The following is a 17252-nucleotide window of genomic DNA, read 5'->3' as shown; positions in this document are numbered from 1 at the left end:
TATTTTGCTTATTAGTCAAGATACCAACACTAGCCCATGATTATAGAGTTGACATGGGACTCAAACACAAAATTTAGACTGTAATGCAAATCTTGTGTTAGGGTTTAAGCAAACCAGAGCAATAAACAACATTAAATATAATGCAAAACTAAACATTCAAAAATAATAACATAGATTTAACATGGTTCGCCCAATGTGGGCTATATCCACAAAGAAACAATTGTCAACTTCTTCTATTATCCAATAAAGAAATAAATTATAATCTCATGACTTTTTTCATATTTCACAACCACTTATTTATCAAGCCTTGTTGAAATTTTACAAAGGTTGATTTACATACCAAATTAACAATCGACTCCTTTATTAAGTAATGGATAATTTTTGCTTTATTGGGGATGTTGCTCCCAGAACCCTACAATGGGCTCCACCTTCAGGCCACTTGTGGAGGGGATAGTCCCCTCAAGTGCTACAAGAGGGGCTTTTCCACTTTACACTCCCTTGTTAATTTATTTTGGGAGAAAACACAATTGTTGAAATTACCAAAATTTAAGCTTGAAAGTATGATTAGTTGCCACATACCAACAACGTGGACACTTGAGAAGGAGTGTTAATGTCCCACCTAGGTGCTAGTATCCCCTTTGGGCACTAGTGTCCTCTTGTGCCCCATTTTATATCATTGAGTTATTTGTTAGGTTTGTAGCAAGTTCTTGGGGAAACTTTGTATACAAAAGTTGTTCCCCTAGGATTAGTGTCTTTCCATGTGGTCGTTAATCAAAAAGTGTTGTACATCAAGGATATGGTATCTCCATGCCTTAAGAAACATGTCTATGCTTAGTTGTGACTTTTCTTTCTAATTGGTTGGAGGGTTTGTAGTTCCTAATTAGGCAGCCTCTTGTGTAGGCTTGTTCACTAGTTGTGTTTTTTAGAGTTTTTGTTCAGTGGATTGAAGGTTGATCATTCCCTCGTCCTAATTGGATTTTGTGTCATGAGAGAACACTATCATAGGTTAGCACCTGATTGTCATTTATGTTTCCTCCCCCTCTCATAGGTTCATCATGGTGATTTCATCCCACAAGTGTTTAGTCTTATGCTTGTGTGATGTCATATTGTGATATTGGACGCATTTGCACAATAATGTTGTAAGTATTTCACAATGTTTCAAAATAAAAATGTGTTTTCTTAGCTATTGTCTCGTGGGGTGCCTTATAGCGCCTTACATAACACTCAACATAACTCAATGAAACATTTAATAGAGTTGATAATTCTTAATTCAAAATCATGAAGTACATTATAGTTTGTTGGAATGGTTGTACAACATGAGGCCTCAAGCCTTCAATGATATATGGGCACCAATATGTGCAAAATTCAGAACTCTCTAATTATATTGCAATGCAAAGCCTTAGTTTTACTATTGAACATTTTTTTCCACTTCCTATATTTCATCTCTTAACTTGTTTACTTTCAAATGGTCATGAGTGATTCTTATATTCTCATTGCAAAGGCCATCTACAAGGTCCTGCAAAATCACTATTGCATGAAGTATGTATTTTGATAGCTCATAGTTGGGAAACTTGGATCTTCATGATGTTCATACCATGAACCTCCACATGTCCATTGAGTTTTAAAATTTAATGAATTGTTGCTACATATGTAATAATAAGTTTAAAATGCTATTGTGGGAAGAACCACAAGCTACAATGATCATGTTTTGACTAGATCATTGTTATAAACTTGCAAGGAAACAAAAAAATCTGAATGAAATCTTTTTGGTTTATGCAAGATGTTTGTTACAACTTGGATGCTATTATATCACTTTTTAATGAAGAAGATATTGTTATCATGACGCCTTCACAAAAAGTGTTTAAAATCAATCGTATGAGATGGTTACAAATTGAAATATTTGAGTAATCACTTAGCTATTATAGATGATGATGTGTTCACTTCATCTTATTGACTAGGTGTTATACACAATGCAAGTCTTAGGTTTAGTTTCAACCATTTGATATATTGTAAAATAAAATAATATATTCACATGGAAAATGACATTCCACTTGGATGGAATTTTGAGATTTTCACACCTATCAAATGATTTACGATACTAACTTATTGTTTACAAATGTAATATTTAGCTTCTAGTTTTGCAATGGGATGGTTAAGGTCATTCCTTGGGCCACATATTGAATTTTAATGTGTCATGCTTATATTATATGGCTACAAGTAGGTTTTTTGATGATATATTAGCTTCAAATTGTTAGGGAAGCATCAAATTCAATTTTGTTAATAATGACATGAATGTAATATTTGTAGATTGCACTTCTTGTATAATATTAATCAATGTTCCTCTTTGTACACATTTATGATAAAATAGTTTGCATCAGTTCTCTATGTTAGCACACATAATACTATTAATGGTAGTGATATCTGTAGTCTTATGGTTGATATTTGTTATAGTAAGTCCTAGAGATGAGTTTGTAATATTTTTCATAAAATTAATTAACCGTGGAAGTGTTTCCATGTTATAGGTGAACAAGAGAAGATGGCTCACAAATTTTGAAGAGGATGTGCAATAAACACTTAAGCAACCCGCGTTGTAGATATAATTGATATGTTGAGAGCAATTCAAACTTGGCTCAAAGTCATTGATACCACACAAAGGAGAGAGGTGATGGGGATGGAAGATATCATTGATGATGAGAGAGATGGTTGTTACATAAGAAGTATTGTCGATTAAGAACATCACAATAAAAATAAATATTTATTTTTTCTTTAATGAAAGTAGGGGGTAATTTACATTTTGATCTCCTAAGCACTTAGGAAGCTTAAAACTAAGAGGAATGGAATTAGTTTATTAAGTTGGAGAAATATTTCAAGTTCAAAATAATAGAGGATTTAAAGAGAATCAAATATGTAGCTACAAAGTTGAAAGGGAATGCTACCTTGTGGTGGGGCTTCCTATAGGTGAGCCACATGCATAGTGGAAAACATCAGATCTTGTAATGGGATTGCATGTTGCATGGTGACTAAGTTCAATGATAATTTAATGTTAATTACTTACGTTGTATTTATTCATAAATTTATAAAACCTATGCCAAAGGGAGATGGTTAGAAAGGAATTAATGATTGAGTATTGTAGACAATGCATCCACATTCGGTACGCATAAGGAAAATTAGCGATAACTCATGGGAGGTAAAAATTCACCTAATATTGTGTTTGTTAAGCATCGAGATTATTGTAATATGTCTTGAAAAAAAGAGTAGGAAGCTAAAAGAAAAGAGTGAAGAAGAAATCCATTTCAAGAAAAGAAGAAATGGGGAGATTGCACTTCATCGCTAGCCAAGCCTAAGGAGGTGGCTAAGCATGAAGCTAAGAATCCCATCCTTCATTTTAATTGACATAAAGCACAATATTGTAAAGTAAAAATTTGATTCTCAATTTGTTATAGGCATATCCTCTAAGGAGAATAAGTTTCATTGTATGGATGGAAGAAGGGAACGTCACTTACCTAGGTCAAGGAATGAGATTAGAAAGGAACACTTAAGGAAGGTGATGAGAAGTTTGTTTCAATAGTACAAAATGAACAATATTGTCTCCATCACAAAATTAGAGGATGTTCTAATGATAAGTGTTGGAGGTTCCATCTCAAATTTCACCCAAAGTGTCACCAAAGAAAGAAAGAGAAACCACTTGGGGAAGAGGCACATACCAACATACCATGTAATAAAACGTAGCCTTTTCATGGGTCCACATCACCAAATAATAATAAGGGATTGTCTTATGATGCTTGGTAAGAATACTTATTTCACATAAAATATAATCTAGAGACTTCTTATAATATATAACGACACATGGTGACATCCCAATATTCTCTTGTAGATTGGGTTTGTACTAAAATAATTTCATTTGACTGAAGAAGAAAAGGATATTTAACTCACTAATGAGGCGATTATGAGGAAGAAAGGCTACTTGACAATAAGCAAGAACAAGAAAGCAAAATTTATAAGGTTATGCATGTTTCTAACCCTCACATTTTGTGAGAAAAATAATAGAGGTACCAATCCATTGTTTTTAGTAGCAATCATGGGTAGTGTAAATTATAGTTGCATGAAAGCACCATTTCTTATAAATAAGAAATCATCAAAGAGTGATATGAACAAATTTTAGGAATTTATTTTCACATATTGTAGCGATGTATGTGATTGGAAATGAGAGTAATGTGCAATTGTGTTCCATTTGCATGAGCAATGATGAAGCTTGTATAGGTAAAATCGACACCACTATTGTATTTCCATGGATGTTGTAGCACATGTATTCTTATTGTTCATAAGCATGTACAACATTACAAAATTCATTTGTGTGCTGTAAGAATTTAGTCTCCATAATTGCATGAAAGATTAGCAAGTTGGGAACCAAAAGATAACACTATATATGATTGTAGAATATTTATCACATGTATAATTTCTAATTGAGCACATGTATAACACTAAGAAATTTATTTGATTGTTATAAGATTGTAATCTTTATAGTTGCATGAAGGATTAGGAAGTTGGGTAACATGGACAACACTTTTACAAATTCTTGGATGTTGTGAAGGCTTGCATACTTCTTGAGAGAGATCATGAACAAATTAGCATATGTCTGAAATTTGTAAGCATCCATCTTCCTATTTCATTACAAATTATGTATCTTCTTATTCCATTACAAATGTATCTTCTTATTTTTTGTAACATGTAGAAATGATAACACTTGCTATAGCAAATAGAATATTGCAAACTCTTGGTATTTTTGGAACTACATAAATGATAGTTAAACTAGTGGGCATGGAGGTGATGAAGTCACATCTAAATTTTGTAGATGCCTAGTGTGTATGCATGGATCCATCAAGGCTGAAGATAGAGGCTCTTGTGAGGGGTACTTCACACAAGAGGGATACCTATTTAGGAGCAAAAATTGTGCATCCTACATAGTTCAATAAGGAGAACCTCATTAGAGAGCTAAACAATGGTGGACTCGCAATACAATTTGGTATAGATAAGACTTAGACCATGTTTGACGATAGGTATCACTTGTAAAGTTTGAACAAATATGTATGCAAATTCATGAGATGTGTAGGAGTTGTCAAGCAACAAAGAGAGTGACACATGATTCTAATTTCTACAACCCATTATGCATGCCTGATATATCACAAGAGGGATTGTCCATGCATTTTATCTTTAAATTATCACTCATAGGGAGGTAATTCTTCTAACTTCATTGTGGTGATTTTTTGTTGTTGTTGTTGTTTCTAAAATAGCACATTTCACTCAGGTTGCTAAAATAGCACATTTCACTTATGTCGGCTTACAATACATTACAAAAGATATACAATATCGGCCTTATATAATAATTACAAAATGATTTTCTAAATAAATCCCCCTTGATGTCGACTTCCCTGAAGTGTTGGATGTCGGTACCGGTGCCAGTATAGCCCTGAATGATCCAATATCAATGTCTGTCGGTAAATGCCTCCTAATGTCAGTAAATGACTCATCAAATCTTGTTGCCATCAATGACAACAAAATGAATCCAATTAGTGTCAATTGCCAACAATCTCCCCCTTTGGCATTGATGGCAACACTCATGAAAAATGGATTCCCTACCGGTTCAACTAATATATGCGACCCCTGAGCAATACACTCCTTCTGATAGTCTGATATCCTTCCCATGTGTTCCTATTTGATATTTTTCACACAGATATATATACACTCCCCCTTTGGCATCAATGCCAAATACTAGTGAAAGAATTGAAAGAATTCAGAATAAAAGAATGAATAAATATTGTTTATTTTACCCGAGCTTGACTAACTCCAAAATTTCCAGGTAAGCCTTATTCAGTAACTGAAGATATGTATCCCATCCGGTTTTGAAGGTTTCATAAATGGATACCAGTCCACTTAGTAAGTGTGCCAGTGTTTCCTTCTCTTTGAATTTTGCCGATGTTGGTTTAGCAATCATGTCCATACACTATCTCTTATGTACACCCAATGAATCTAATCTGGGACTCGCAAGTCCTCTAAGACTCCTTCCTCTCCAAATGATCTTTTCTTTCTCCTTCTGCAAAGCAAAAATTTGATTCTCCAAGGAAAAAATTTGTCCATCAACAGATGTTGTCAGTGAGGTTAATCCATCAAAAGAATTTGCAATGTTAGCTATCTTATCATATAATTCCTTCAATTTGCTATCTATATTTGGTGTAATAATTTCTATGTTACAACAAACCCTGTAGATATTTGTACACTGTTTTAGACAAATCTCAATAAGAATGAGTTTAGCTTCAATTTTCTTTTTCTCTGTTTCAATGATTTGATCAAAAGTTGATCTTTTAGCTGTAGATAATCTTTCTAATGCCTGTCGGTCTGCTATCTGCTACAGTGATTGAAAATTGTTAGATATATGCTTTGTTAGTGTTTTAAGCTTTCTGGAAGGGCTTGCTTCATCTTCAATCTTACAATCAGGGATTAATTTGTGCAACAATGTAACTGATTGATCAATTATTCCCTTATCTGCAGATCCCTCCTTTAGAAGTTTCTGAGTATCCATCATCATTTACTTAGTTGAACTCATCTCAGTGACTGATTTCTTCTCGACCCGAGAAGTGTCAATTGCCAAAACCTTTGCCGAGGAATCAATATTGACTGCCGGTGTAGACTCAATTCCCTTTACCTTATCTTCTTTACCATCGGTGGCTTCGCCACTTGGTGCAGTGTCAATTACTGTCGGTGGAGTATTAACCACAATATTCTCAGTAACCTGTACATTTCCTTGCTCAAAAATGGTTTCTGCTGTTACAAACTATACACTCTCCTTTGCTATCAGTTGAGTTTGTATATCTATAGTTACTATCGGTTTAGTCATAATTGGAGTTGAACTACCCAAAATACCTTTCCCTTTTGATTTATCTGGAATGGTGGAAGTTGTTGTCATAACAAACTCTTCCTCAGATGTAAGAAAGTCTGGATTCTTCTGGAAGAATTTTGCCCAACCCTCATTGGTCTCATTAACCACCTCATTAAATCTGCTCATCATTAGGCTTATATGTCGGGGTTTGCTACTGAAAACTGTCCTATTAGCAACATCAATACATCTCTTCATTTCATCATTACTAATAGCACCACATAAAGTCAAAAGTTCTACCTCTTCCTCTTTGATCTCCCTATCCCTCTTGAGTGCGTCAAGACTTCTAGCATCTAGTTTATTGTGCAATGATAGAGGTATTTCCTTCAAAATTTCTACTAAGGCTTTCTTATAAATGTCTATATGTAACAAAATTGCCTCTTCTATCTCATTCTGTTCATTTTCTTCTAAACTCTCATAATACATAGATACATTTTTCAAAATTCCATCTTTTGCAATTTCATGCATTAATTCAACATAGGTCATTTTGGCCTTACCAGACTCAGTATCATCACTCTTCTTCTTTTTGTTGGGGGTTGCTGGAGTACATGTAACTAGTTTCCTCTTTTGTGTAGGCTTCCTTGCCGGAGGTGGGGGTGCAGTAGGTTTTGTTACCTTTTTGACAAGTTTCCTCCATGGCTCCACCTTCTTTTGCTCTATCGGTGACTGATCTACTTTCTTCCTCTGTACCCTTCTGAAAGCTAGAGGTTCATTGTCCTCAGGGTCAAAATCAAAAGTGATGGTGGAAATGTAAGCTTCAGGCTTCTTCACTTCTGGAGTGCTAGCTGTTGTCAGTTCTCCTACCGGTTTAGATCCAGAACCCATTTTAGTATCAATTTTGTGCATGACATTCTGCATAAAAGTAGACATTTTTCTATTTTCTTCTCCCTTCTCTTCCTTATAAAGCCAGTTTTGACTTCCAGGGCCTTCTCTTCTGCTGTGCCAAAATGCTTGTTCTTGTCATCCAATGGGGCATCTAGCAGGATTTTTACTTAGAGGTCCAGAATGTTGTCATCCACCTCATATCCAAGCTCTGTGACCCAGATGGTCCTTGGATCAACTTCCTCCATAAGAGTTTCATCGGTCTTCACCATGAAACAGATATCAATGGAGTATTTATCCACAGTGTTCTTTGATAACCTCTCCCTCTGTCTCATATTTTCCTGAAATGTTTTAAAGTAACCCCAAAGTTTTTCTTCTCTGTCGGTACCAAGACCGGTGATTGCTTTCTTGATCTACATACCTACCAATATGTCATGAGCCCAATGCTTCTGTCCAAGACCAGGTAGCTCATTCATGAAGTAAAGCATCAAACATACAATGAGATTTCCATATCTAAAAGTTCCTTTCTTAACTCCCTTGATCTTTCCAAGATTTAACATTAACTCACTCCTCAACCATTCACATAGACCATATTTTGCATCATTCCTCAACATCTGATATGCGGCATGAATGCAAGAACTAGCAATGGAATTCAATTGGCTAGATTGAGTTACCACATAACCTATTATCATACTTGCAAATTTCACATCAGTGTCGGTGATTGTGCCGATCCTCATTGATCTGTTGTCATGAGTTGCGCTGATGGGTTTCTCGACCTCTAAGTTGGAAATTTTCTTGCCAGGTTCTTGTCCGACCATGGGTAAGTCGGTGACCACTTGAATAGCCTTTTTGGTGATCATGTAAGGCCGATCTAGCCAGATAAACTCATTGTGAATCCTACTCAGAACGTATCTGATGATCTCATCCTTGAATTCTAGTATTTATAGAATACCGGTTAACCCCAGATCCTTAATTGATTTGTATTCCGAATTGATGGTTCTGGAGCTGCCCAGTATCACTGATTGATACATGCTTTTGATCTCCTCTGTGCCTAGATCCTCCAGGGAGCAATGAATGTATGCCCTTATGTCTTCAACATACATCACGTCGTCAGGAACCCTAGAAAATGCTCTCGCAAAGTCTTCCTTCTTAGCAATCAAGGGAACCTCCTTGAATACAGGCCTCAACCTATCCTTAACCTCGACAATAGTGGGGTTTGCAATGAAAGTAGGAGCTGAAGATCTAGATTCCATTTCGAAGAATACTTGAAAGTGAACGCCGGTTGGAAGATTGAGTGCTTCTCAGATAACTGCTCGAAATCCTTTCATAATGCTTTTGCACGCTCTTAATTCGCCTGAAATTCGCCTTTCTTCACTCTAAATGCTTGAATGCTTGGTGAGTGAAAATGAATCCACTTACCCTTTTTATCAGCGAATAAAACCCTAGTCTTTCACTGTCATAAATTCTTCGTGAACTACCCTACCGGATGCCGGTTTCATAGCCTTGTGCCAGGTGAACCTTCATCAATGATGAACACAACTCTCCAAATCTCTTCCAGATCTCCTTAGATCTCCTCCGAGGTAATATGCAAGATTTTGCAATGAGTTTTCCAACCCCTAAGGCTTATGCCTCAGTTATCAGTGGAATTTCCTGCCGGTGGAGGAATGCCCTTTTCTACCAGTGGAGTTACTGGTGTAGATCCATCTCCACTTGGTCCTTCAAATTTTCTAACCCATCTCTTGGTTTGATCTTGTTGTATTTCATCTACCTTTTGCTTTCCTTTCTCATTATCTTTATCATTGCTAATCGATTGAGTCTTGCTTTTGCAGTACTTAGCAACATGACCTATTTTGTTGCATGCATAACATGTAACATTGTTCTTTTGAATTGCTTTGACATATCCATTATCATTCCTTGACCTACAATGATTAGCAAAATGTCCAAACTTTCCACATGCATGACATTTAACATTCATTTTGTAGTCTTCTGACTTATGACCATACTTCTTGCAATTTGTGCATTGACCGAGAACAGAGTTGTAGTTTTGATTTGCTCTATTTCTACATTGTTTAGCCATATGCCCAAATTTATTGCAAATAAAACATCTACCATTGAATTTATAAGCATTATATTTCCCTACTGGTTTCCTCTATTCTGATGAGTTCTGCCCATCGGTTGTCTGATCTGCAGTACCAGAGCTTTCACCTTGTACAAATCCAAGTCCTCTAGAATCATCACTATGCCTTTGTCCTTTCAACAAGTCATCTAATTGTGCATCATTGATCCTAAAATTTTCTTTGTACTCACTTGCAGTAGTCAGATCATCTCTCAGAGATATTACTTATCTTTCAAGTTCTTGTTCATTATTCCGGGATTGCACCAAACTAGTTTTCAACATATCATTCTCCTGAGCCAATCTGTCACATTCCTCATATTTGTTCTTCAAAGATGTAGCAAGATTTTCTTCTTTCCTCTTTCTATCCTCAATATCCTTAGACATCCTCATTGTCAGGTCTTGCATTTCATTTTGCATGAGCATGTTTGCTTGGCTCAGTTTCTCACATTGTTCCTTGAGAGAATTATCATCATCTTGTTTTTGCAAAATCTCCTTCCTTCTAGCTTGAGAAAATGATAACCTTTCTTGCAGGACAAGAATGAATTCATTTGCAGAATTCAGTTCATCTTGCAGTTTCAAGTTCTTCATCCTTTTAGCATCATAATCCTCAAGAGCCATCTCATGTTGCTTCTCCATAGCCATGACTAAAGATTATGGTTTCAGGATCTTCCTCAAGCTGTTAAACTTCCTCCGAGGTACCAGGCTCTGATACCAATTGTTGGGATCCAAGAACACTGAGAGGGGAGGGGTGAATCAGTGTTCTGTCAGTAAGATAAGATTTTATGTTTTTATACCAAACACATATAAACCGGTAAACAAATAAACATATAACTTGAAACAAATGAACCATCCACATGAATGAACACCATAACACACAAAATTTATATGTGGAAAACCTCAAAGAGGAAAAACCACGATGGGATTTGTGACCCATAATATCAATTCACTGGCCATATGAAAGATATTACATATATTGGGGGCCTGCACATGCAGGAAGGCACACTGCCTAGAGCACACTGCTCATCACTAAAGAGTCTCACTGACTACAAGCTTCTGCTGAAGTAAAACAATGAAAGTTAACTCACAAAATGCATCTACTATGCCAAAGAGAGTTCTGGCTATAGCTCTGCTCTGTACCGGTTCATAAAACCTGAACACTACTACCGGTATCACCTTCCCTCCAAGAATGTCAAACAAAACATTTACAGATCTTTGCATGATACAACATTCGCATAAAAATAATCTTTGCATTCCACAATCCTCACAAGTTCTATCCTCACATAATAATTTCTTATTACCACACCTATTACACTGACCTTTATACCCATACAAACAATATGCCTTATGTCGGCTTACAATACATTACAAAAGATATACAATGTCGGCCTTATACAATAATTACAAAATGATTTTCTAAAAAAATCTCGCTTGATGTCGGCTTCCTTGAAGTGTTGGATGTCGGTACCGGTATTGGTGTTGGTATAGCTCTGAATGCTCCAATGCCGATGTCTGCCTTTAAATGCCTCCTAATGCTGGTAAATGACTCCCATCAAATATTGTTGCCATCAATAACAAAATGAATCCAATGAATGTCAATTGCCAACAGTCACCTTTTTGATCCACATCCCCTCATAAAAATGCAAATGCACACACATGACAAGGTAGGTTGGAGTGGTATGCATTTGTACTCTGCACTTGTACCTAGGTTTATTGGAAAGAGAGAAGAGTTGACTTGTAATGACCATGCTCCATCTCTTACATACCTCATGATAGCATGTTCCTTCCAAGGGGCTATGTCGGTACAAAACCCATTGCAACACCCAAAATATATGACCCTAGAAGTATGTGTCAACATGTACTTAGCCTAGTGGGCTAGTTTTATCTAAAAACACCCCATTTTATTGTCATATACAAGTACAAATCTAAGTTTGCACAAAATTGAGACATCACATGTAAAAATGTCTTTAATAATGTAGCTCTCTTTGCTTCATGAGGTGGAGTAGGATGTATAACTAAGATTCTTTATTGATCTTTTGTTCTCTTGCAGGCTAATTTTAAGTTTTACATACACTTGATGCACACATCAAATACATCAAGAATTGATAGTTGAAGCAATATAATTATAATATTCACCGAAAATTGCTCACAAATATTTTAGTAAGATCAAATGGGTATAACTTCTTTTGTAGGCAATGAAATCATCTAAAAACTTGACAACATGCATAACACTCATTACCAAACCAAACTTCAGATTTGCATAACAAAAGAGTACCACACACAGACATTCACTGAGTCAACATTTAAACATTTTCCTAAAACTACTAGATGTGAAATTGAACTAAGTCAAACATCAAGACTTCTCCAAGCAAGTAGATTCAACAAGAGTGTCCAATATGAACGTTTGATAAACCATGAGAATCTACCCATACCATTGACTCCAAACAGATATGCAATCAACTACTAAGCCTTTAGATAGACTATTGCACCAATGAACAACCTGTACATCCATAGTACATCCATTTCTGTCCCAAACTAAGTGACAATACATATTGCTAGACAACAATTTTCATATCAATGACAGCGTACATTGCCAACATTGTCTCACTCAGATCAAGAAGTCTCCAACACAAAAGATGTAAAGGGACTTCCATGAAGATAAAAAAAATTATAAGGAAAAAATATCACACTTTATGGGTCATGAGATGGACCACTAAGCCATCATTGGATTATCATGTAGGTTCATACAATTTTGGACACTTACAATGTAGTCATGGATGGAGGGTCTAATAGAAGAAACATCCAACCATGGAGGCAAAAAAAAAAACAAGATATTGATAATATTATTTAATGTTTTTATAATATATTTTAAATTCTACTTGAACTCAAACAACATTCATGTGTTGAAAAAGATAATATTTTAATCTAATAGCATAATATTTTAATATTTATACTTACGTTGATTAGAATATAATATATTATCTCCCATATGGAGCTAAATTTTGACCACCGTTAATTGTATATTTAGCATGTATTATATAGTATAATTAGTTTTATGTATTAAAAAATGTTTCATATATGGTATAATTAGTTGTGTGTTAAGAGAAATTTTTATATGTAGTATATGGTATAATTAGTTTTATGTATATTTAGTAGGGGGTGCTCATGACATGTTTAGGAGCTTACCTAAGTCAAGCTTTCATAGCATGTTTCAACATGAAGTAGTTGAATAGTCATAAATATGTGCTTTTGTGGTGCTAGTGTATAGAATTGTAACAATGGATGATGCCATAGTTAGTTTCAAGAAGAAAGCGAGTTGAAGTAAATGAAATGTGCAAGATAAATCTTTTATTTTTATATAAATCCACGTAAATAAGTCTGCTTAGGGCCAATGTGACCATTAGTCATGAATTAGCATCAAAGTTAAATGAAGAAAGGCAATCATTTAGGCAAGAAATTGCATATCTAAATTGTAAGAGACTACCTCACACTTGAATCCCTTGTAACACGAAAGTTGAAACAAAGGTAGACGAAGGTTCTCTTAGTGTGATGGATCATGTTTATGTGGTAATTTATTCTCTAAGAGGGTCACAATTGGTCATAATCATGCTTATTACAAGAGCACTAAAACGAGTAGAAAATAAGGTACAAAAGTGCAAATTATATAGTTTTCATCTTTATAATAACATGCAAGCTTAAGAAAAACAACTAATTAAATAAATAGTTTTGACACTTTATAATTATGTGTTGATTTGTTTTTCATAATTAAATAATAATGTTATATTAATGGGTCTTGTATAATTACATTTTTTTTTATTAAGGGTACAAGATGGGTTTCGAGAGGGGTCCATACCTTATATACACTATAGAAAAATATATCAAAGAAGTCAAACAAACAATAGTCAAGCTAGGGGCTAAAAACAAACAACACATGCCCGAACCCTCAAGAAAGGGCAAAGAACAACAAGCTCAAGGCAATTTAATGGTAAAGTGCTCCAAAGAGCAATGAAACTTGGCTATTGTCCCACTCACAAAATCATTAAAGTAATTGTTTTTATTGATCTTCCTTTTTTTTAAATGGACCGAAGCTTATAAGACTTCATAGGGGATCTATGAAAGCTCGCATCCATTTCCTTTTTATTTTTACCCATACTAGAAGAAAGTGAGTTTAGTAGATGTTGGAGTTTATTATTACAATTGATAACTTTTTCAACCTCATGCTTTTCAATTCGTCTTTGTTAATTGTTTCCTACCAACCACCTCTAAAACTTGCTCACTTGTACCAAGTAATTTCCACAAAGGGATGGTTATTTCTAAGTTCCCCTATTGTTTGTTGGAAAAGACACTAACAATACAAACTATTAATACATATTATAAAATTATTTATGTTAAGAAGTCTTAAAAAATATAGTTTACTTTTGAAGTAAAATAATTTGTCCATAATAACATAGTGTGATGGTTAAATCATGGTATTGTGATTCTTTCCACCAAGATTCAAACCCCTACCAAGATGCTATTACTAAATGTTCATGTTAAAGATGAGATCCCAAGTTTAAATTTAATGGCTATATGAACATATTTAGACATTTTAATTATCAAATCTAATCAAAATTTTAAAAATCATAGTATTTTTAAAACACCTTCAAATAAATAACAATCATTAAAAAAAAACTTCTTGGTTGACATCTACCATCAAACTTAGGCCTGAATTGACAGCTATAGTAAATTCACATAGGTTGGAAAGAATTTATTACTTTCCTACTGATGATTGATCACCAAAGTGGTCATACGCTAAAATAACACAATTCAAAACAAAAACAAATACTGTTTCCTCTTCATTGTTTGGGAAACTTGTAATATTTGTTATGAACATATCTCACGGCTCCAGGAGTAATTGAAGCTATAATAAAACTTATAAGCCTTAATGGGAAATATAAAATAAGCTCAATCAGAGCACCCAGAAAGGAATCAGCTGGCATTAAACCCCTGGATAGTACAGTGAGAAACATTCCAGGAAAGAGTGCTGTGGTTATAAATCTCCCCTCCTTGACAGCCTCCAAAGTATACCTGGCAACATCCTTGGGATCCTCTGTCTTCCTTCTATCATACAGATTGAAAAGTTTCACTAGAGCAAGATGGCCATCCTCTATTTCAGCTGTATGGATCATGGAGTGAAAAGAAAATTCATACAATCAAATTCAAAAACAATATGATCTATAAATTTCATATATATATTAAATATATACATATTCAAACAAATCTCATATGTTATGTAGTTTCACCACAGAGAAATTCAAATATATCTCTGGGAAACTAATATTAGCCACATGCACACTTCATATATTACTCACCTTCACATTGATCCAGGAGCGGAGTGTCCACAAAGCCAGGGCACACAAGACTGATTCTAATATTGTATGGTATCAGCTGGAGCCTCAAAGATTCAGCCAGTCCTCTCAGAGCATATTTTGTTGCAGTATATACATCATGACCATAGAGCAAGAACTGATTCAGTCATCCACAATCAGAAATCTCAACAAGAAGAAAAACAGTGATGTATGACAAGAAAACCATTTTTGTTAATAGTTACTACTACCCACAAGCAGTTAGCTAAAACCATTCTTTAGTAGTACCAACAATCAACAAGCTCAGCAGAAGGGGAAAAAAGAGAAGAAACAAACAAAAATGACTCATTTATGAGATTAAAAAACCAAATTTTCCAGTGGGTATAAGGCTTATCTAACCAAAGAGGAAAGAGAGCACATGAGCACAACGGAAGCTGGGGGTCTGCCCTCTCTCTTTTTCATCAATGGCAGAGCAGCATGTAGAGTGTATAAAGTTCCAGTCAAATTTGTCTGGATAGTTAAGTCCACTTCTTCTATTATTGTGTTCTCCAAATATGCACTCCTCAAAAATCCAGCATTGCAGATAAGAACATCAATGGGCCTCCATAGGTTAGAGTCCTTGATGGCCTCTGAGATTCTCTCATACTTGCTTACATCTGCAGCCTACCAAAAATAAACAAATTAATTAACATGGTTAAGAAGAAAAATCACGAACTCCTATCGAACACAGAACATGGTGAAAAGGAAAATCATAGATTCATATGAAAAAGGAGAAGATGGGCACTCAAAAAAATGATAGATGCATCTTGAAAAGCATAAGAAACTTTATGCTTGATGAGTTTTTTATGTTATTGGTTTTATCCTCCAAGTAAACCACCCTGCTTGGACCATACCCAACTGACTTATGATTATCAATTTTATACTTTTGGATATGGACAATCAAATAAAAACAATATTTATATGGATTATGGAAATCAGTTAGTATTAATCAATTTTATGTTTTTGGATTCCATTTTTCATGAATCCAAAAACATAAAATTGATATTTATATGGATTGTCGAAATCTGTTAGTATCAATCAATCAAATTAGCATTAATCAATTGACTAGGTAAACATAAAATTGATATTTGCATAGATTGTAAAAATCTGTTAGCACTAATCAATGATTAATAGAATAGCTTTGGATCTAAACTTCAAGATTTTTTTGGGGGGTTTGGTTTTACCTTTGTATTGATCCTGCGAGCATCACACTTGACTTCCTTCCTTAGTTCTTCTGCTGCAATCTCAAGTTTTGCAGGATTCCTTGCAACAATGGTGACAAAGGCTTCTTGAAGCAGTGCTTCTTTGGCAATCTGGAGGCCTATTCCACTAGAACCACCAGTGATTAGAACATGTTTGTTTTTTACGCTCCCAATACTTGGCTTAGGCTTCCATTGAAACCCAAAAACAATAAAACCTATTACAGCTAAAGCAATGGCACCCTCCACCAGTGGTCCCATTACTGAAGGTCTATACAATGATAATTTTATGTTCCTGGAGAAAGGCAAGGAGACAAAAGATATGAGAAGGTTAGATAGGAGTAGAAGACAGGTAGTTTTAAGGGCAAGAGAGGTAAATGGCAGTAACGCAAGTGATAGCATTATTTTAAATGAGATAATTGAATGTTATGCTAAGTAGTTCAGTCAATAAATGGAAGATGGTCATGAATATAAAGAGTGTTATTAGCTAGACCAGAAATGGCTATATCTGACATCTCCAGACCTTCAGAGTACTTTTTGATGTTTTAAATAATATCCATTTGCAGTAGTAAATTCAATGAAGACAAATGTCTAGTTGTTGGACGATGTTGAAGTGTTTGGTTGTAATTTATTGAGTATGAGCACCAACCGAAATCGTGGAAAGGTCCAGCAAAATTAATAGAATGAGAAGGTTAGATAGGAGTAGAAGACAGGTAGTTTTAAGGGCAAGAGAGTAAATGTAAATGGTAAAGGTTGGTAAATGGCAGTAACGGAAGTGATAGCATGATTTTAAATGAGATAAT

At 34.9% G+C, this 17252-nt stretch overlaps 1 protein-coding gene across 1 annotated transcript; it reads right to left on the bottom strand.

Moving 5' to 3' along the window:
• Positions 1 to 14507: 14507 nt before the first annotated feature.
• Positions 14508 to 16895, bottom strand: LOC131028848 (3-dehydrosphinganine reductase TSC10A). Its single transcript, XM_057959218.2, has 4 exons — positions 16435 to 16895; positions 15611 to 15874; positions 15218 to 15371; positions 14508 to 15021 (listed from the first exon to the last, which is right to left on the bottom strand). Exons 1-4 carry the CDS (start codon positions 16849 to 16851, stop codon positions 14702 to 14704), a joined length of 1155 nt encoding a protein of 384 aa, XP_057815201.2. The 5' UTR covers positions 16852 to 16895; the 3' UTR covers positions 14508 to 14701.
• Positions 16896 to 17252: the final 357 nt, after the last annotated feature.

The sequence above is a fragment of the Cryptomeria japonica genome, chromosome 5 (assembly GCF_030272615.1).
Source record: "Cryptomeria japonica chromosome 5, Sugi_1.0, whole genome shotgun sequence".
In the NCBI taxonomy this organism is placed as follows: Eukaryota; Viridiplantae; Streptophyta; class Pinopsida; order Cupressales; family Cupressaceae; genus Cryptomeria; species Cryptomeria japonica.
This window is presented reverse-complemented; position numbering and strand designations above follow the sequence as displayed.

Coding starts and splice junctions, on each gene's coding strand:
- LOC131028848 (XM_057959218.2), bottom strand. CDS start 16,851: ATGCTATCACTTGCGTTACTGCCATTTACCTCTCTTGCCCTTAAAACT. Junction 15,372..15,610: donor TGTGCTCTCTTTCCTCTTTG/GTTAGATAAGCC, acceptor TGACTGAATCAG/TTCTTGCTCTATGGTCATGA. Junction 15,022..15,217: donor GCTCCTGGATCAATGTGAAG/GTGAGTAATATA, acceptor TGATCCATACAG/CTGAAATAGAGGATGGCCAT.